Here is a 22,477-nt window from a genome sequence, read left to right as displayed (position 1 = left end):
CTGCTGAGTGCAGCACTGGTGCACCCCAGCGCAAAGTGCTCGCCTTGGAAAGGCCTGGCCTAGAGTAAAATGGTCAATAATAATAATAATAATAATAATAATAATAATAATAATAATAATATAATATATTATATTATATATATTATATAATATATTATTATTATATATATTATATAATATATTATTATTATTATTATTATTATTATTATTATTATTATTATGTTACTGGCTTTACGTCCCACTAAGTAATTTTTTAAATAGTTTTTGGAGACATTGAGGTGCCAGAATTTAGTCCTGCAGGAGTTCTTATGTGCCAGTAAATCTACCGACACAAGGCTATACCACCGGACTGAGCCAGGATCAAACCTGCCAAGTTGGAGTCAGAAGGCCAGCACCTCAATTTTTCTTTAGGTCACACTGACACAGATAAGTCTTGCGACAATGATGAAACAGGAAAGGACTAGGAGTGGGAAGGAAACAACCAAGGCTTTAATTAAGGTACAGCCCCAGTATCTGCCTGGTGTGAAACTGGGAAACTGCAGAAAGCCATCTTCAGGGCTGCCGACAATGGGGTTCAAACCCACTATCTCTGGAATGCAAGCTATTATTATTACTGCTTATTTATTAACACCACAGTTACCTCCTGTTTGTTCTTAGCTCTGAGGACAAATGAACAGAAATTAGACACACCATTATGTCCTTGGCTGAGATTTTTTTTTTTAGCATTCATTTTGTAATATTTGCATAACTACAGGAACAAATGTTTTCAGGTAGTTTATAAACAGCAGGCAGCATAAAACTACATTATAAGGAGCAGCTGGTTCACCTGGTACAGACACACACACAACTGGAAGTATTATGTATTTAATCTAATTTTTCTGTATTACTATGTGATCAGAAGTATACTTTTTTTTAAAGTAATACTGGTCATGAACGCAAAATTTCATAATTGCCACCGTTTGTTCATCGGTAATGATGATGGTGGTGACTGAACATGGCCTATGGAAGGAAACTGGTGCCTTTCCTACTCTTCCTCAGAGATCTACACCCCTACATTATAAGCATAAATCTGATTTTCTAAGCAAAAGTGCAATTCTCAAAGTAGGGAAAAAATACACACGAAATAATAAAAATGTTTGTCATACATTTTCCTTACAAATTTAGTACACCAACTGGTTACCAGAACTCCTCAATATGGTTTAAAAACAACAACAACAATAACAAAACTCCTCAATATGGTTAAAGTAAAAATGTACATACCTTCCAGATGAATTCTCCACTCGATGAAGAATTGTTATCATCGTCATTGGTGTCTTCAGATTCACTCTCCCAGTCAGGGGTGTAGCAATCTGCCAGGTCATCAGAGTCTCCTTTAAGGCTGAAGGATGTCGACATGAGATCATCATCATTTTCTTGAGGAGGGTATGTAGGACTTGAGGAACTGGCAAACATTGCTTCACCAAAACCTTCTTCATTACCACATCTTGAAATCACTTCATTCAAGTCAGAGAAAGCCAACATTGATGGGATCTGTTTCCACGATTCTTCTTCTGGGGATGGCATTGGAGCCTTAGTGCTAAGCAATGCAGCTTCTAGACTGGTGACGCTCCAGTCCTTATCTTCTGCAGTAGGAGACAAATCATTTTTTTGAGATGCTTTCTTCTTCTTATATAGATCCAAAGTATCATTCAACAACCTAGTCGGACCATTAGCTTCATCAATACTTTCTTCTAATTCGATGCTCACTGAAGATAACTGCAGATTATCAGCCTGAGAACAACTATCTTCAAGATCATTTTGCTCACTATATTGTTTCATACTGGGAATAACAAGTGACAAACTTTTCTTCTCTTGATGAACAGACATCGAACAACCCGACTTCAATGAATCAGAGTTTTCTTCAAGAGAAATAGCCTCAGAATCATTTTCAGTTGTGGTTCTTGATGATTCCTCACCAGTTTCATTACTATAATCATTCTGAACACTTTCCTTGCCTACATTGTTAAATATACCACTACTTTCAAGTTCAGAAATTATTTCAGCAGCCTCATTATTTGGTAAACCCAAAGAAATTTCCTCTACAACGTCATACGTAGGAACTTCAGAAGTATCGTAAAGTGTCGCTAAAGAATTTGCAAAAAAAGGATTGTATGCAGCAGGGATCTGTAATCCCAAATCAAGTCTTGTATTAAAAGGATCATTGGGTGTCACTAAGTTTCCTGAAGGATTATCTCCATCAGATGAAGCTGGACTGTTAGATGAGGGCACTTGTCTCTCTTGGCCTGGAGATATACTGTCAGGAGTAAAAGCCTCATCATCGGGTGAGATTTTCACATTTTCAGACTCTGCATTCAAATCACTGGATTTTTTAGCATGAAGAAAAAAGCTACCATCTGAACTTTCACTGACAGTCAATTTTTCATCCAAGAAATCTGCTGGCTGTGCAGTTTCCTTCGTTGTTCCATTAATTAGGGGACGTTTATTAACAAACGCAAGGTATGATTTTGGTTTGGGACTTTCCAACAGAGTAGCATGATTAGTTTCAGTGTCAACAACAAGAAAATCATCATCAAAATCAGGTTGTTGGAAAGTGTCCCTTACAACAGTAACACTGCTGGAGGGATGTTTCACGTCAACTTGATCCGAAGAAGGCTGTTCCAAATCTTCAACAAGAACACTGCTCTTCTGTTGACCTTTATCACTACTGCTGTCTGTTTCAGCACTGCTAAGGCTACAGTTCTCTAGAGCCTCTCGAATTTCCTGTTCAAATCGTTGTGCTTCAGCTTCTTTTTCACAAGGATCTGTGGAGTCAAGGAAGAAAACAGGACTTGCAGGTTCTGAATCAGAATCTTGTTTTGAAGTTTCCTTTGCAGTTTGTATAAAAGGACAAAAATTATCACTGATTGTTGTTGTTATAGAACTAACACTTTCTCTCTCTTCTAGTATGGGAGATAAAGGTGGTGGGTATACATTATAATGAATAGTTATATCTGTCCTCTCCTCCTGAGACAAATCATCTTCAGGATCAATAACACCATCATCCTCGGGCTCATCATGACTGTGCTGTCTTGCACAAGGCAATTTCTCCTGTAATTCATTTCGAATAGCTGCTACAAACTCTTCATCAAGATTAAAAGGAACATAGTTGTTTTCATTACAATTATTTTCATCACTTTTTGAACCATTGGATATAGAGGAGCTTGAACTTTTTGGACTCATGAAAACGTCATCCATCAGGTCACCAAGAGTATGATTTTCTTCTGAACTAAGTTTCGCTTCATCCTTTTCTGCAGCAAAATGTGGCGGATGCAAAAACCAACCTCCCATATGCCTTATAGGAGAAAGGTCACTATTATTAAGGAATGAATTTGTATTGTGTTCAGGAGAAAATGCTCGAAACTCAGTTTGACCTATATCTAATATCAAGTCCTTCTCTTCAGAAAAACTTGAGTGAGTGTGACAGTTTGAATTTAAATCTGACTGCTTATGCTTGGCAGGCACAGTTTTGTCGTCAGGAGATGAAATGTTGTACCTATCATCTATGCCTTTTCTTTGATCAACTGTAAGATCAGGCATTGGAATATCACTTGCCTCAATATTTAAGAGATCAGGTGTTTCTGGAGTATGATGCCTCCTAGGACTTGAAGATGAAATTTTATCTACATAGACTGATTTAGAATTTAAAACATTCATATTACTGACAGACAGAGAATGAGTATTTGGTTTCTGCAAAGGAGACTCGCTATCAAATTCATCTGATGTATCCTGGACAGTCATCTCTGCAAAATGATCAGGAGCTACTTGCTTATCTTTCTGTCCAGAACAAAATGGAGAATCAACCTGATTTATTGGAGACAATTTACCACACATTCCTATTGGACTAGATGTACTGTCTAGTTCACCATCAGGCGTTTCTGACTGTCTGAAATCCTCTGAAGTATCTGTGCCACCATGATGATGATCTAGATCATCTTCTTCGCCATCAATTCCTTTAACTACATAATTGAAACCACCTTTATTAAAAGTCTCTTCCAGTTCTGCTTCAATATCTTCAAGGTTGTATTTTTCATCACATGCATCTTCACAACTTTCACTAAGACTACCTTTATCTCTAAATCCTGAGTCACTGCTTCGCTCATCATCTGGAGTTGAATGTTTTGCTACATCAAGCCCAAAATCTTCCCCGTCATCATCAAGTTCAACAGCAGTTTCAGATTCTTCAATCTGAAACCTAGATGAGAAATCATGAGAGCCAATATCTGTTGCAACTGGCAACACCTTGTTAGCATACTGCTTACCATCCAAAGAGGTCTGAAAGAAATCTTCAGCCAAAATTTCAATGTTCTGTTGTTTCCATTTTTCTACTGCATCATCTGTTTTACCTGGTATATCTTTCACAAAAACATCCATTGCTTCAGTAAAGCAGAACTGTTTTGATTCTGGACAAACTTTTAATTTTTCATCAATCAGAGAATTATCTTCAAAATCTGGTTGCTTGAATGGAAGAGTAACTACCGATGTAAGGTTGATTGGTAAATTTGGTTCTTCAATCTTATGCAATGACAGTGGCATGGCAGTATTGCTGAGATCTGAAACATCTTTTGGAGGCAATTCCTTTAAGGTAGGACTAACAACTGTTACGATTTTATTATCATCAGTCTTGAAATTTTGTGCAACTGTTTCATTCAACAAAGGAGATGTACAAAACTTGTTCATATCTGTTTCTATACAGGAGGAAGAGATTTTGTCAATATTATGCACGGAAGAATTCAGGTTTGAAATCATATTTTGGCTGGATCCAGTTTCATTTAATGCTGGATTATTCTCACCTGAATTAGATTTATTCATACTGGAGTTCTTTTCTTGCACAACACATTCCATTCCTTCTGAGGTGATTTCATTTACACTCTGTTCTTTTAAAACTGGCAGCAGGTCTTCATGTTCCTTAGCACCAGAAGGAGATTCTACCAAAAGCTGCAACATGCCTAAATCACCTTCCGTACATTTCAAGGTTGGTTCTACACTCTGCACATTTACTTTGGTGGACAGAACTTCAATTTTTTCATTGCTTCCTGAACTGAATGAAACATTACAAGTTTTCACTGCCAGGTTTTCATTCAGTTGTAACAAATTACTCTGAACTGTTAAGTTAGTATCAGAGTTTACTAGAATAGCAGCTTCCTTCATAACAGCCTGATCAATTATATTGGATTCAATAAAGCTTAAAGGATCAATGGTTTTATCTTCACACTGTTTCTCTTCATTCAAAACAGAATTAATTTCAACAGGCACCTCATCAACAGTTATCTCTTCAGGTACTAAAGACAATACGTGACCTTCAACAATATCTGGTGAATTTTGAACAGTATCACACTCAAATAAATTACTTTTAACAGTTGACATGCTTTCAGATACGATTTCACTTGTGGAATCTTTAGTGTTGTCATCTACAGGTGACAAGAGATCTTCAGAAAGTTGTACTTCGTTAGAGCTGCAATATTCATGTTTTGATTGCATAACATTTCCTGATAAGTGGTCCATTTCATTAATGCCAGGAGCAGCCTCTAATGATTTGCTTTCAATAGATAAATCAGAAAGTGAAGAAATTAATCTATGTACAAATTCTTCATTCTCCAATATTTCAATATTTTTAAAATCATCTGTTTCCTTTGCAGGATGAGAAAGGATAACATTTGAGGAATCATTTAAAAGAGAGTTCCTTTCATTAAAATGACTTGAACTATCACTTGATGTACTTGCAACTACTGGCATATCTGACTTTCCTGTGAATGATGGTTCAACTTCAGAGGAACATGAAACGTTGACAGCTTTTTCAGAAACAGGACTTTCTACATCATGAACGTCAGTTGCTGCTGGAGCCGAGAGTTCTTCAACATTCAGTTCTGAAGAAATCCTTGGCTGTACTGAAGGTTCTTCCCTCACAGCACCAGCATTTGAGCAAAATTCACTTAAATTGTTCAGCATAACAGATGTCTCTCCATTTATGACAGGAGAAACCTCAGTAGGCATTGATTCTATTTCTACATAATCATTTCCATTCTCCACAACCAATTCGGGGCTATTTCTTCCAGAAGGCAATGGAGTAGCTGCGATAAAGTTCAAGTTTGGAACACATAAGTCAGAATTTACACTCTTCAATCTGTCTTGAAGAACGACATCGCCATTAATAGGTAATTCCTCTGTAAGTAATTTACCTGTGGTTTCTTCTTGGCTATCTACAGAAATACTTTCTGCTTCAACAAAAATTGTATTTGGTATACTTAGGTTTTCTACAGGTTTGTGTTCTCTACAAAAACTTTCTTCTCTGATTTCATTTTCCAAAAATGAACATGTTAAACTCTTTTCATTTAGGGGTAAGTTATCATTGCCATTGGAATTTTCTAGGGAGGAAATGCTGGTTTGTAAAGGTGATGAAGTATGAGTTTCTATCAGTGACTTATTGTCAATGTTTGGAATTATATCATGAGAAAAGTCATAGTTTTCATCCACAAGTAATTTTGGATTGTTTATTCTCTCTTCATGGAAGTCATTCTCCACAATTTCTGGTATATCACATTCTGATAATTCAGGATTAGTTTCCTCTGAATCAAAAACTTTCAGAGAATTGTCCTCAGATGTTGTTTTAAGACCTTTAAAATAATCTAAAGTATAATCTTCACAAGGTCCAAGTATAACAGATGCTTCTGGTTCATCACGTTCAGATGAAAGCGGCTTAGATTCTTCAAATGCATGAGTGAGAAGATTTGCTTTAGTAAGTTCCATCCTTGGAGCAGGAGGATCACTGAAGGATTCATTTTTGCTGTCTTTACTATCAGGGTGAGTTATAAAGTCAAATGAGTCAGTAGAAGTACCAAAATTCGTACTAGTTTGTGCTTTTGATGAATCAGAAAATGAGCCTACACTGGAATCTAATGGTTTAATTGAGGAAAGAGAGAATTGTGTTTCATCATGATCAGAAATGATTTTACTCATGGGTTCTTCAAACTCAAGATTTCGGTGAACACAACTAGCTTCTTCAGATCTATAAGTATTATTGTTGTACAATATACTTCCATTTTGAGGTGTACTTGTATGCTGTGGAAGTGGAGAGAATATGTTATCTTTTACTGGACTACTCTCTAAAATATTTACAATATCACTAGAATCTATCAGTTCTGAATCATTAAGTTCACTAAAGATATCACTGGGTACAAATAGACTAATATCAGAACAACTGACTGATTCACTGGTGCATGACACTTCTTGGTTTCCCTGAATTCCCTCTGTTGAATCGTCTTCAGCAGTAGGTGATAAAGCCGATTCTACCACATCATTCTGAGACACCGAGTCACTAATCAGAATCTGTTCTTGTCTTCCATTTTCAGTCTCAGAAAGGCTGCTACTAGGTTCCAATAGATCACTGAAAGGAATGTTCGAATGTACACTTTCATCCAAGTTCTTAACACACACAGATATATTTTCATTCAAGTCCTCTACACACACTTCTTTTCTGACACAGTCACCCATGTTCCTTTCATCACAGACACTCTTTACTTCTTGATCACTAAGTTTCACTACTTCCTTAACAAATATTTCTACTTCAGGCACTTGGCTTCTATCCTCTATTTCATTACTTGTAACTACACAAATGTTATCATGTTCACTTCCTAATAAGTCTTCACTTATACACCTATCATTCTGTAAAGACAGAACTTCACTAGAAACACTCTGGCAAAACACTTTTTCAGGGGTGGGTTTGGGGATTTCCGAGGCATCAATGTCTAAAAAATCACTTTTCTGATGGTGATGAGAAGGGAAAATGATTGATTTAGGGTTACTTGAATGGAAAACTGAATTCTCTTGGGGGAGGAGAGGATCATTTTCAAACGCATCTTGATGTTGTACTGAATTAACATTCTTAATATCTTTCAAAGCTTCATGAAGTTTTAACAATGTATGTCTGAACTCCTCACCCAGCACAGCATGATGAATATTACTCTCACTACCAAAAGCCAAGCCACTACTTGTGTTCAGATTGTACGTTTTGTTTGAAGAACCACGACGCTGCTTTGAGAATGAGTCTCTGCTGTTCAAATTCCTTTCTAAACCCCAGGATGGAGAAGGAGGATCTGAATCACTTCCATCACTGCATTCAATATGGGTAAGGACCATAAGATCAGCTACACTTTTTGACTTCTCTTTAACTTTTGCTGAGAATTCTCCACATTCAATGCGCCTCCTCCACATTTCATCCTCTGTGTCAGTTCCAGAATCAGTAGCTCTATTACCTTCACGAGGTAAAGATCTCTCCAGTAAACTATCATCTTGCAAGCTATCTGGCTGAAAAGTAACCTCTTTACAAGAAAATACTCCTGATAATGCATGTGAACTCGAGGGACCCAATCGGAAGTCTAAAACTACATTCTGGTCTGATGTAATAGGAGTAACTTCCTTAGCTGGACTCTGATGATGGGATGCAGAATTACTGGATGCTTCGGAAGATGAAGATGATGAGGATGTCTTCTCTAAGGCTAATGCATTATCAAGGTCTCTAATCGCTTCTGATATTTTCCTAACAAACTTTGCATCCTCTTCATCTGTAGTTTCCACACCTTGAAGCCACGAATCAAATTCAGGTTCTGAAATTAATGTTCCAATGCTTTCCTCTTGTAATCTTACATCTAGTACAGACATTTTAGCATTATTGGCTTCTTCTTCAACCACCACATTGTCAATGCTCTTTCTTTTCTGCCTTTCTTTTAATGCCTCTGATACTTCAGAGCTTAATTCAGCTGAACCTTCCACAACTTCATTCAATTCACCATTACACTCACATAAGTCATCCAAAGATCCTCTAAGATTTTGAAGACTTGGCGATTTATGACGATGCTGTAGAGTTGGAAGGAAGAATTCTCCACCCGTGCTGCTAGTTAATGAAGGCTGTGGAGAAGTTGTGAGAGGAGTAATAGAGTTTACATCTGATATAGTATTTGAGGTATCTTGAGGTGATATCATCATACTGTCAAAAGTGGGTTGTGACAAGATGAAAAGTTTCTTAGGTTCATTTAAAAACTTGTCTTCTTTACCACCTTCAGCTTCAAGATTATCAGCCACAAGAACTGGAGGGATTGCACTGGATGCTTCTTTAATTGGAGACTGTAACACAGATACACTGTTTGTAACCAGGTGATTGTCAGTTTTAGGTATAGTGTTCGGTTTAAAGGTTTCCCAACGGCGCTCAAAATCCTCATCAGCTTTCAAATTATAAACATCATCACCATCTTGATTTGCATATTCACGGTTAGTATAAAGATGATTTAACATGGCTAGAACTTGAGGTAGAGCTGGTCTTTGAGATGCAGGGCTCCAACAAAGTCTCATCAGATGGTACCTGTAAAACAAAACAGAAGAGATCAGTATTTCAACTAAGTGTACAAACAAATGTTTAAACTCTGAACTCAAAACTGTTAAAAACCCTAAGAATATTTAGGCAACCTAAGAGAATGCAATAAATAAAGCTAAAGTCCTGAATATAAATGTTTTGTGTAACTACTGTAGTTACCTGAAACAAACCAACCCTATGGTGCTGATGAACAATGACTACCAAGCAACTGTTGCTCAGCTCAGAGGCCTGCAAATCCTTGACTTGGTTACGAATCAAACCAAGGGCCTCTGGGTAAGAAAGAGACTTGCTACCCCTAGACCGAACCAACTTGCTACACCTAGATCGCAGGGCTGGCATCCTAGTTAATAAAGCAGCCACAATATGGCCTGTAACTTCACTTCTGCTTTTCAAATTCTCAAACAAAATCCTAACAAAGTACAATGGGACAGAAGAAGAGAAGCGAATTAAGGGCATACAAATGATGACTGATGCAGCTCTGTAGTGTTCCTAGCTAAAAAGCATATCATATGGCAACAAACACTGGAAAGTGATTTTTGTTTTGCAAGTTGCTTTACGTTGCACCAACACAGATAGGTCTTATGGCGATGATGGGACAGGAAATGGCTAGAAGTGGGAAAGAAGTGGCTGTGGCCTTATTTAAGGTACAGCCTTAGCCTTTCCCTAGTGTTAAAATGGGAAACCAAGGAAAACCATCTTCAGGGCTGCCGACAGTGGGGCTCGAATATTGGATACTGGTTGCACTTAAGCCACTGCAACTATTGAACTCGGTGGAAAGTGATTTATGACGGATAATATGTCTTATTTTTCATTGTAAAATTTAATATTTCAGCACAATCACTAAATTTTTTAAATGATAATTATTCATAAAATATTTACTGCTGAAAGCAATTCCCAGCATTTACCTTTATTTTTAACAGCAACATATATATTCAGGCTTTTTATGTAGGTTCTTTTAAAAAGGTGTCCTATATTTTTCATGAATAATTTTTGAAAATTATAATTCTCCATAACACATTGTACCATCAATGCCTAAGGCATAGAACATTGTGTTTTTAATTCGCAAATTATTTGCGACGTGAAGGCGTAAATACTTGAATACAGCGTGCGAGGTAAAGGGACGAGAACGAGCTCCAAGCTGTCTGTGTGAGAGAGAGAGCAGGAAGCATGCAGGATGACGTAATCTCCACGTGCAGCTGGCTCACTAGTCTAGAATGTACTAGAAGGAATTTTATATCTTCCAAACCCTTCAGGTACAAAATAATAAAGTACATCACTGTGAAGCCCATTATGTAAATGTAACCTTGCCCAAATTTCAAGTAAATTGGCCTATGGATTCCCAAGATATTGAGGTGGAAAGAAAACACATTTTCCACGAGGAGCAGGCAGCCAGCCTTGACTTTGGGTATAAAAGAGCGGAGACCGGAGAGGTACAATTAGTTGCAATCTACAACTCAACCATGATGGGTCATCATACAGTCGCCACGTGGAGGTGTCGAACCTGAGGACTTTGTCGCATTACGCGAAACTAGTCGTCGTACTTATAAAATTTCTGCAGTGCTACGGACTTAGAAAAATCCGGTGTGTGCCAAGACGAACTCTAATATTTCTCAATAATATCTCCGAACTTATAAAATTTCAGCATGTGCTGGAATGAGTGTTTAACATTTGACAGTGATAGATCGGAACTTAGGATATTTCGAGAACTCGGAACTTAGTATTTTTCGTAACCGAGAGTGAACAATTTTTCCAAACATTACTTATTTTTGAACAGTGGTATCAAATAACCTAGTGAATCTTAAGGACATTTTGTGGCAATTCCATGAAATACTAACTTAAGTGAAGGGCAATAACACATAAGATCCCCTTAGTATTTGTGTCACAAATAATTAAGAACATTTGAATACATCTTACGTGTGTAGTAAATGTACTGAACTCGCACTTGATAACCCGACAAGTGTTAAACTTCAGGTTATATTTTAAACCAAGTACAAAGTGGTTTTTGACTGATGGTACATTATTCTTATGTGTAAATAGTATGAATTATTTGAACAGTGTTTCAAAACTATTACTACTTGAACTGTGCTTCAAAATTGTGATTACCTAAAACTGTGCTTCTAAAGGTAGAATCTTTCAAACAGTGTTTTGTGCTTTGAAACCATAATTGTTTCAAACTGTGCTTTACTTTCTCTCAAAGCCATAATTATCTCAAAGTGTGATTATTATTTTGAATTCTACATGACCGACTGTGATTCAAAGTGCGATTCTAAGTACTGTTTACTAGTGATTTACTAATATTCATCTGATCAGATCGTGCTATTTTAACACTCACAATTTATCATCAATTGAACTTTCTCGTGTCTTCACAATTAATCAGTGACACCAGAAATCTTGACCGAGTGTTTAACTCTCATATCAACCTAACACCTGACTCGATGCGGGAGATGGAACATGGTTCAAAGCAGGATTGAATGTGGTACAGCGTGGGATCGAACGTGGTACAGTTTGGGAGATGGTACGTGGTACAACGTGGTGCGCACGACATCGAAGGAGTTCCAGATGCTGTTCGAAGAACCACATTCCCCAGTTCCAGCGTCATGGACATTCAGGTGATATGAGTGCACTTAACATCAAACTTTTTGAACTGTTAAAGACAATGATTACTTTGAAATCATTCACATATGCTAAATAGTACTAGTCAATTATAAACATCATGAAAAGTCACTTTATTCTTTTCAAGTGCTAATTTAATATCAAGTGCTAAGTTTAAAAGACTTTAGGAAATTTAAAGTAATATTTTAGAAAGACTGTAGGTATTTCAAATAACAATGTGAAGTGATTAATCTAGAAAGATTGTAGGCATTACAAGTGAATAATCTAGAAAGATTGTAGGCATTACAAGTGATTACTCTAGAAAGACTGTATGCATTACAAGTGATTATTCTAGAAAACTCTACAGAATTATGAAGCGATATTTACGCTATGAAATTAATAAAGGAAATTAGTTTATTTTCAACTTTCATTCATCGCAAATATTTATCAGGATTCAAAATATTTACTGAAATATTAAAGAATAAATCTAACAGAAGAGATTTCCAATTAATTTCTAATTTCCAACGCGAGATAATAATGAAGTTATATATGTGTCAAGCCAGTTGAATAAATTTAAGTTTTGCAAAATAACATCTCATGCTCCTTATACCTACAACTTTTCCTGGTACAATATGCTAATAATGAATTTCAGCAATTAAAAAGTTTGAAATTTTGAACAAACATTTGTTTTTTTTAATTTTTACACAGTTAAATTAAGGGATTTAAAATATCAACAAGTAAATCATATATCAAATAAAGTCCACTATGCATTTTGGAAACTATAAAATGTAAAACTTATTTTATTAGGCATTTATATTATGACGGCATTTGCTTTAACTCCACATTCTGCCAAATTAGAAAATTCAAAAGTAAATATTTTGCACCACTTACAGATTGTGCCTATGGAGACAGGATCTGGATGGTAAACTAAGGCGGTGGTTTCCTTCACCTAGGACCTTCACTATTACCTCATCATCTGTCAATTCAGAGTAAGGTAGCTTGCCAAACTCACAGATTTCCCACAGCACAACACCGAGGTTCCATACATTTGCTCCAGGTGTCACCTGCAAATTAAAAAAAGTAAACTCAGAAAGAGTGAAACACCAACAGGTCTGCCGAATTAACAGACTACAGAACAGGGGTAAAAGATTAGGTTTAATTTTTATTTTTTGTTAAAAGTTTGAAGCAAAGAAACATCAGCTGGAGTACAGAAGATATTTGAGAAATATTTAGAATTAAAAAAATATAATTTGATATTTCACTCTCCAAAGCAAGTAACACCACTGCAGTCAATACTACAATCAGTATCTCTATTGGCAAAACTGAACGCTCTATGTAAATTGATTACAACTTACAACTTTTCGACTTGTAATGTATGGACAAGTTTCTTACCTTACAAGTCAATATGAACAAAAACAGATTCCTTAAACAACCATTGACACTGACCAGGATAAGACCCATTATTTTGTACACAAGAAGCAGTTCCCAAACCACCTGACCACCAGCACCAGCTAAGTGCTGGGAAACATGTGAAACAATTAAGGTACACACAAAATAAGACAAAAAGCAAACCTAAAAAGTATGAAGTAGTCCTTATAATCATCATCATCATCATCATCATCATCATCATCATCATCATCATCATCATCATCATTTCTTCGCTCCAGCAAGCTGGGTGCGGTTGTGTACGAGCCTCCTCCAATTTGTTCTATCCATTCACAGATGCTGTTCATATATGTGACACCAGTTCACATCTCTAATTTCAAGGTACTTCATTATCTGTTTTTCCCAAACATCACGAGTAGTCTCTTTTTAATATTCAATTATCAGAGATAAGGATGACCTTCAGAATTGTAACTGAACTCATCAATGAATAATTCTGGAGTTAACAATAATAAAATTCAAAGAAAGAGAGCTCCAAGTGCCTGGAGGTTGCAAGTGTCTATAATGAAATTTCATGGCATGAAATGAAAACATAAGGGAGATCATAATCTAGAGAAATTCTAGAATAAAAAGAGAGGTAGAGTTTAATGACTATTTGTTCAATTTTCACACACACACACACAATGAGATGCCAGAATTTCGTCTAGCACGAGTTCTTTTATGTGCTGGTAAATCTACTTACACAAGGCTAGCGTATCTAAGCAGCTTCAAATACAATCAGACTGAGCCAGAATGAAACCTGCCAACTTGGACTCAGAAGACCAGCACTTTTACCATCTGAGCTACTCATCCCAGCTAATACTGGGAAACTACATTGCCAGCTCATTGGAGTTATTTAAAAATACTCAATGATAATGGTTAATACTAAAAGATCATTAAAATTTCAAATAAATATAATAATCTGAAGTTAGGATGAATTTAGATTACATGCTTTCTGTTTCTTCACAATTGGCTTTATGTTACACCGATACAGATAGGTCTTATTAATTATTTTAACCACCACCACCACCACCACCACCACCACCACCATCATCATCATCATCATTTCCCATTGTCCAGCTTCTGCCATGTTGGACTGTTGATGGCACTTCTCCACTGCAGCCTCTCCTTCCACCACTCCTCTTCCATAATATTCCAGTCCAGTCTTCTTTTACTCTATACTGTTCTTGACAGAGCCCATCCATCTTGCTCCAGGCCTCCCTCTTGCCCTCTTTCTTTCTATCTCAGCCTCCAACACTTGTTTTGTTATCCTTCCCTCCTGCATCCTCACAAATTGTCCAAACCATCTCAATTTATTCTTCTCCATCCTATCACTCAGCTGTTCTACCCCTATCTCTTTTCTGACCTCATTATTTCTTCCTCTGTACCTCCCTGTCTTCCCTACCATACTCCTCACAAACTTCATCTCACTAGCCTGAAATTTACTCTCATTTCTTGCTGTCAAAGTCCAAGTCTCTGATGCATATGTTTTTTTGTTTTTTTTTGCTAGGGGCTTTACGTCGCACCGACACAGATGGGTCTTATGGCGACGATGGGATAGGAAAGGCCTAGGAGTTGGAAGGAAGCGGCCATGGCCTTAATTAAGGTACAGCCCCAGCATTTGCCTGGTGTGAAAATGGGAAACCACGGAAAACCATCTTCAGGGCTGCCGATAGTGGGATTCAAACCTACTATCTCCCGGATGCAAGCTCACAGCCACGCACCTCTACGCGCACGGCCAACTCGCCCGGTGATGCATATGTTAATATAGGTGTAAAGTACATCTTGTACATTATCTCTTTACATTTCATAGGGACTTCCCTGTTTCACACCAGGTTACTTACATTCTCGTAGAAAGTATTTCTTGCTTGTACCCTTCTGCTGATCTCCTTACCAAACCTTGCATCTTGCATTATTTCACTTCCTAAATATTTGAAGTATTCAACAACCTCAAGATATTGTTCCCATGATACTTAAGATTTCTTATCCCTCTCTTTCTCCTCTTGTCATCACCACTGTTTTGCTCTTCTCCACTCTGATATTCATACCATATTTCTCAATATTGTCATTTAAAGCCTCTACTTGAATTTGCAGTTCTGTATTGTTGACTCCCCAGATCACTATGTCATCTGCAAATAACAATATTTTCATCATCATCATCATCATCATCATCATCATCATCATCAATGTCCCACTCCAGTTGCCCGGGTGTGGTTAACAAGCCTCCTCCACTCCTTTCTGTCCTTCCACTTTTCCTGCTCTATTACTTCCGCCACATCCTATCCAGTTTGTCTAATGTCCTTCCAAATCTGATTCATCCACCTAATTCTTGGTCTTCCTACTGGTCTCTTTCCTTTAACTTCTCTTTCCAATTCCCCTCTTACTACCTGTTCCTTTCCCATTCCTTTTACATATCCTCTCCATATCCTGCCTTTGCTTCCTTTAGAATTTCATTCATAACCATTATAAAATAAGTGGAGACAATATACTTCCCTGTCTTAGACCAGTTTGGTTTCTAAACCAATATGTTCTCCTCGCTGGAGTCGAGGGACAACTAGAACAATTCTTATACATTGCTTTCATTAGTTGCTTTGCTTGCCTTCCACATCCTTTTCTTTCCAGGGTTTCCCCACACTTTTTCTCTATTAGCACTATGGTATGCCTTCTCTAGATCAAGGAATACCATCACCAGATCTTTTCCATATTCCCACTGTTTTTCAACAACAATCTCATGGTAAATATAGGGTCTATCATTGACTTGCTCTGTCAAAATCCATACTGCTCTTCTTCTTCAATTTTTTTCCACCCTTTCTTTCATCCTCATTTCTATTATTTTCTCCAATATTTTGGCTAATTGTGAAAACAGCATAATTTCTCAATAAATGACACATACCTTTCTGTCACCTTTCTTAAATTACACCTTGCTTTTTCCTCCATATACACTTCAGCAGCCTATATAACCAATATAGACCATTAGTTCCTGCTGCCTTTATCATTTGCAGACATATTTCAACCATCCCTGTTGATTTTCCTGTTTTTGTTTGTTTAACAGCCATTTCCACCTCTGCCATTGCAATATCACTCTCCATTTCTGGATCATCCTCATTTACCATTACACTCTCCTCTGCCTCATTTCTCACATTCAGGAGCTTATCAAAATGATCTTTCCATCTATTCTTTATCTCCTCTGGGTCTGTTACTACATTTCCACTCTCTTCTTTCACTCGTTTTGTGAAGATTTTTCTTTTCTCTAATTTTTTATCAATTCATACTACATCCTTTTTCCACCATTTACATCCTTTTTCAACTCTTCTGAAAATCTCTCCCAACATTTTTTCTTTTCCTCATTTATCACTTTTTTTACACTTTTAATTTCCTGATACTTAATCTTACTTCTTCTTTCCTATCTCTATTCCATTCTTGCCATGCTATCTTTCACCTCCTTCCATTCCACCAAGGTGTCTCCTTTTCCGTCATTCTTGCCGAAGTTCTGCCACAAATTTTCTCTGCACAGCTTACAAACAGGTTTTTAAATTCGGTCCTTTCTTCTTCTACATTTTCTATTTCTGATAAAGGGATGTGCTGCTTTAATTTCTCCTGAAATTTCTCCTGTGTTCTTTTACCTTTTAATTTCCATACTATTATTTTCTTCTGTCTTATTTATTTTACTCTCACAATTTTACCTATTTTCAATTTAGCTACCACTACTCTGTGCTCTCCATCAGTAGAATTGCTCGTTATACTCTTGTTGTTGTAGTTGGTGTTGTTGGGTAGTTAGGTTTCAACTTGTAATGTTAAGCTAGTAATAAGCTCAACTTACAGTATTGTAAGCCATAGTGCTAAGCGCTGGAAATACTTACGCTGTGTGTGAATTTTTTTATACGGTGATGCTGGATTTAGAATGTTAAACTAACAGTATTTCTTGTAATATTTTCTTTCCATGGAATTCCTTGTTGTGCTCTTGTTGTTGTAGTGATTGTTGTCGGGTAATTATGTTGTAACTTTATTATTACACTACTGTACGTGACCACTGCCACCATGATATTTCCCAATTGCCATGTATTTGTTAATAATAAAACGCATCACCTGGTAATGTTGTTACATCCATTAACTGTTTACAATTTAATTTTCTCAACGAAAAAATAATCAATAACTATTTTTGTCTTTCTTAATTATTTTAACCATAATGGTCAATTATCTTAGGTCTGTACTGACTCAAAATTAAAATAATAACATAATAAAGACTGTTAACAGTACTGACAAGGTGGAACCACATTTAATGGTGTTTAAATAAATGAATGTGTAATTAACAGATAGGTCTTATGGCGACAATGGGATAGGAAAGGGCTAGAAGTGGGAAGGAAATGACCATGGCCTTAATTAAGGTACATCCCCAGTATTTGCTTGGTGTGAGAATGGGAAACCACGAAAAACCATCTTCGGGGCTGCCGACAGTGGGGTTCGAACCCATTATCTCTCAAATGCAAGCTCACAGCTGTGGGCCCCTTAAACGCACGGCCAACTTGCTCAGCAGATTACATGTTCATTTAGTTTTATTTATTAACTAGCAGTCGTACCTGTCACTGACAGGGTAGTCTAGTATAATAGCAGCAGTAATGCCATCTAGCAAAAATGAGTGGGAGCGTAAGAGACAAAGCACACCTCAACTAACAACAGTCAGTGTAATGTCATTGCAGATATGTATTAAGGACTTAGGACATTGTAGGGCATCACATCTTTTCTTCCGGCTCAATGTTATTGTAAGTATTAAAGGCCCAGGCTCGAAGCACCTCTTTCATGATACACTTTTCTCTAAATCTGCAAGTGATCATTCCTTCATAGTCTTTTACATTATCTTCCTGATCAATAAGAGATAAAAAACATGTAATGCTGTAAAGGCTTTTGGGCTTATGACGTGTCAAGAAAATAGGGTGAAATTCTTTACGTTTCGCAGAGAACCGTGTTCTGCGTCCTCAGAAGAAATCTCGACTGTCCACGAGCAAGGCTTCCTAAACAATGACTCTTTAAAATTTAGACGTTATAATAGAAGTGGAAATGGTACATTCATTCGCCACCACATGGCTACCAGGATGTGGCACAATGCTAGCGTTCAAAGCGGAAGCTGACTGAACCATCAGACTCAGCGGTTCATATAACATGTGTACGTGACATATGACTTTGACAGGTGTATGATATAGACACAAGCCTGGAATGAAACATCTGGCGACGAGAAACGTACGAATTTGGAAAACACCGAGACAAAATAACAATAGTGAAAGGACAGTGAAGGGAACTACCTAAGTAAATTCTTAATGGCTGGCAACCAGGTATTACTTAATTGATAGTCGGTGTCCCTGTTGAAATTGTTAGGATTTCTACGTATTTCCACAGCTTTCCGTATAATCCTGGACCTGTAGTGTCTGGTGTGGGTAAGAGCTCGAGCATCTTGGTACATGACATCATGACCTGACAATAGAGTGTGCTCAGCTATTGACGATTTGTCTAGTTGGTTGAGATGAATATTACGTTCATGTTCTCTGATACAGGTACCAATGGAACGGCATGTTTGGCCAATGTATACCTTACCACAAGTAGAGGGAATTACGTATACCCCAGGATGTAAAAGTGAGGACAATTTGTGCTTGGTTTTACTCAGAATGTGAGCAATTTTAGTGGCGCTGCCAAACACGGTTTCTATATTGTGTTTGCAGAGGACCTTGGGAATTCGATCTGTGGTGTTGTGAATGTAAGGCAAGTAGGCAGTTCCCTTCAATTCTTCTTTCTGTGAGCTTTGCTTGGTCATTTCTAGGGATGCAGGGCTCTATGAATCTGCAAACCGCTGTAACCATTACCCTTGAACACGACTTTGAGCATGTCCATCTCCACCTGGATGGCTCACAAATTCGTCTTGCCCTCTTGGCGTATGTCATGAGAATGCCTTGTTTTTGTGCTGGAGTGAGAATCTGCATGAAGATAGCGATTTGTGTGGGTAGGCTTATGATAGACGGTATGTCCTAAGGACAAGGACCAATCGGCAGTTCTAGTTAGGGGTCTTAATTTCGCTGTTGCTCCCTCTAAAATTCCCACTGAGGAGTTAATTACTTCCGTTGAGGCAGCCATCCACAAACTACCTACGGATGAGGCTGAGGAGATAAGACAAAAATGTGCGAGGCTCATAAGATCCGCTGTTGTACCCGCGCCCAATTTAACAAGAGGCGAAAGGAGAGCTCTGAAAGAACTTAGAGATGATTCTGAACTGGCCATTCTCTCAGCTGATAAGGGTAATGCGACAGTGGTTATGGACACTGACGAGTATAAGAATAAGATCTCGGTTATATTGTCAGAGCCTGTTTACAGATTGAGCTCACGTGACCCCACCACTCGTGTGTACAACGCCACTGCGAAGTTCTTAAGGCAATCTTCAATTCCAAAAGAGGAGGCTAAACATCTGTCCCCAGGGGATGCATTGCCACCTAGATTATATGGACTGCCTAAGATCCATAAAAAAGATGTTCCCCTCAGACCTATTGTTAGTGCGATAGGTTCTCCTATGTATACTCTGGCTAAATACCTAAGGAAATTGTTACAGCCACACACAGGACGTACTGAATCACACGCCAGAGACTCTCGGTATTTTGTCAACAAGCTGTCAACCATTACCCTTCAACCTAATACACTTTTGGCGAGTTCCGATGTGGAGTCCTTGTTCACTAAAGTGCCGATTGACCTGGTCATGTCTCTCATCGAACACCTGTTCCTTGAGGACATTACTAAACTATTTTACCACTGCATGACTTCCAGCTATTTCTTGTGGGGTGGGAATTTTTACGAACAGACAGATGGAGTGGCTGTGGGAAGTCCACTTTCGCCCATAGTGGCTAATTTCTTTATGGAGCATTCTGAGGAGGAGGCTATTGCTTTGGCGCCTGTCAAACCTATGATATGGTGGAGGTATGTTGGTGATGCATTTGTGGTCTGGACAGAAGGTCCTGAGAAACTTCATCTATTTCTAAACCACCTAAATCAGCAACATTCTTCAATAAAATTCACTATGGAGATGGAGTTGGATGGATTCCTTCCTTTCTTGGATGTTCTAGCACAAAAGAAAACCGGACGGCTCCTTAGGACATACCGTTTGTCGTAAGCCTACCCACACAAACCGCTATCTTCATGCAGATTCTCACCACCATCCAGCACAAAAGCAAGGCATTTTCACGACACTCGCCAAGAGGGCGAGACGAATTTGTGAGCCATCACATATCCAGGTGGAGATGGACACGCTCAAAGTCGCGTTCAATGGTAATGGTTATAGCGATTTGCAGATTCATAGACCCTGCATCCCAGAGAAACGACCAAGCAAAGCTCACATAAGGAAGAAGTGAAGGGAACTGCCTACTTGCCTTACATTCACAACACCACAGATTAAATTGCCAAGGTCCTCCGCAAACACAATATAAAAACCGTGTTTGGCACCGCCAATAAAACTGCTCACAGTCTGAGTAGAACCGAGGACAAATTGTCCCCACTTTTACATCCTGGGGTATACGAAATTCCCTCTACTTGCGGTAAGGTATACATCGGCCGAACATGCTGGTCCATTGGTACCCGTATTAAAGAACACGAATGTAACAGTCGTCTCAACCAACCAGACAAATCGGCAATAGCTGAACACGCTCTATCGTTGGGTCATGATGTCTTGTTCCAAGATGCTCGAGCTCTTACCCACACCAGACACTACAGGTCCAGGATTATATGCGAAGCTGTGGAAATACGTAGAAATCCTAACAATTTCAACAGGGACACCGGCTATCAATTAAGTAATACCTGGTTGCCAGCCATTAAGAATTTACGTAGGTAGTTCCCTTCCCTGTCCTTTCACTATTTTTATTTCATCTTAGTGTTTTCCAAATTCGTACGTTCCACGTCGCCAGATGTTTCATTCCAGGCTTGTGTCTATATCGTACATCTGTCAATGTCATATGTCACATACACACCATCTGGTGGCGAATGAACGTACCATTTCCACGTCTATTATAACGTCTAAATTTTAAAGAGTCCTTGTTTAGTAAGCCCTTCTCGTGGACAGTCAAGATTTCTTCTGAGGACGCAGAGCACAGTTCTCTGCAAAACGTAAAGAATTTCACCTTATTTTCTTGACATGGCATAAGCCCAAAAGCCTATACAGCATCATGTCAATAAGTACGGGCCATGAAAGCATCAATGGCAACATTAAAAACCACATGGTTTTACAGCTTATAAAAAACAGTCACAACAAACACCTCTATCACCAATTAGTTCAGTATTATGACAAATGAACAATATTTCCTCATAAGTGATGTCGCCGTTCATGAACTTGGCAATAAAAATCTAAATTCGTGAGTACCTCCATTATTATAGCTTTTATGGTAAAAATATATACAAATGAAAAATAGATTTTCTGTAACTGTTGTTATGTACACATTTTAGATAAAAATAATACTGTGCAACTTCTCAATAACAGAAAGGCTTGGGGAAAAAATAAATGTCTGTTATTAAGAAGTGTCTGATATTCAGAAAGAAAAAAAATACCTGTTTTTTCCACTCCAACATAATATATTCATCAACTGAACATGATTTTTTCATAAATGACTCGAAGAGAGATGTGTCTAATCCTGAACTAGTCAAGCCAGCCCAAGGATGATTTAAACTAATGATGAATTATTTGGCTATTTTGAGTGCTTCTTCATGAATAAGATGTCCATTCACGACATGTTGTTGCTACGAGCAAGGCAAAACCAATCAAATGTAAAACTGTATACTTTTAAACCCGGTGTAGTGGAAAAGGAGCATTTACCAGAAAGATTTTCATTTCCAGCCCACAATATAAGGATCAAGTCAAGTCAAGTCAAGTCAAGTCAAGTCAAGTCAAGTCAAGTCAAGTCAAGTCAAGTCAAGTCAAGTCAAGTCAAGTCAAGTCAAGTCAAGTCAAGTCAAATCAAATCATCTGCATTTAGGGCTGTAACTCAGAAAACTGCACGACCATGTGTCAAACACTTCTTCTTTCTCACAGATATTGTTGAT

At 37.8% G+C, this 22,477-nt stretch overlaps 1 protein-coding gene across 1 annotated transcript in view; it reads right to left on the bottom strand.

Annotated features, from left to right (window-relative positions):
* The window catches only part of LOC136875886 (uncharacterized), a 637,093-nt gene that overhangs the window by 61,018 nt on the left and 553,598 nt on the right, over window positions 1–22,477 (bottom strand). Inside the window, exons 9-10 of the mRNA XM_067149506.2 lie at window positions 12,887–13,059; window positions 1,261–9,391 (exon numbers count right to left, since the gene is read on the bottom strand). Of these exons, the coding sequence (XP_067005607.2) occupies window positions 1,261–9,391; window positions 12,887–13,059 (8,304 nt within the window). The remainder of the gene's footprint in view (window positions 1–1,260; window positions 9,392–12,886; window positions 13,060–22,477) is intronic.

Source organism: Anabrus simplex, chromosome 6, assembly GCF_040414725.1.
Source record: "Anabrus simplex isolate iqAnaSimp1 chromosome 6, ASM4041472v1, whole genome shotgun sequence".
NCBI classification, from domain to species: domain Eukaryota; kingdom Metazoa; phylum Arthropoda; class Insecta; order Orthoptera; family Tettigoniidae; genus Anabrus; species Anabrus simplex.
The sequence above is the reverse complement of the archived record's forward strand: the minus strand, read 5'-3'. Positions and strand labels throughout refer to the sequence as shown.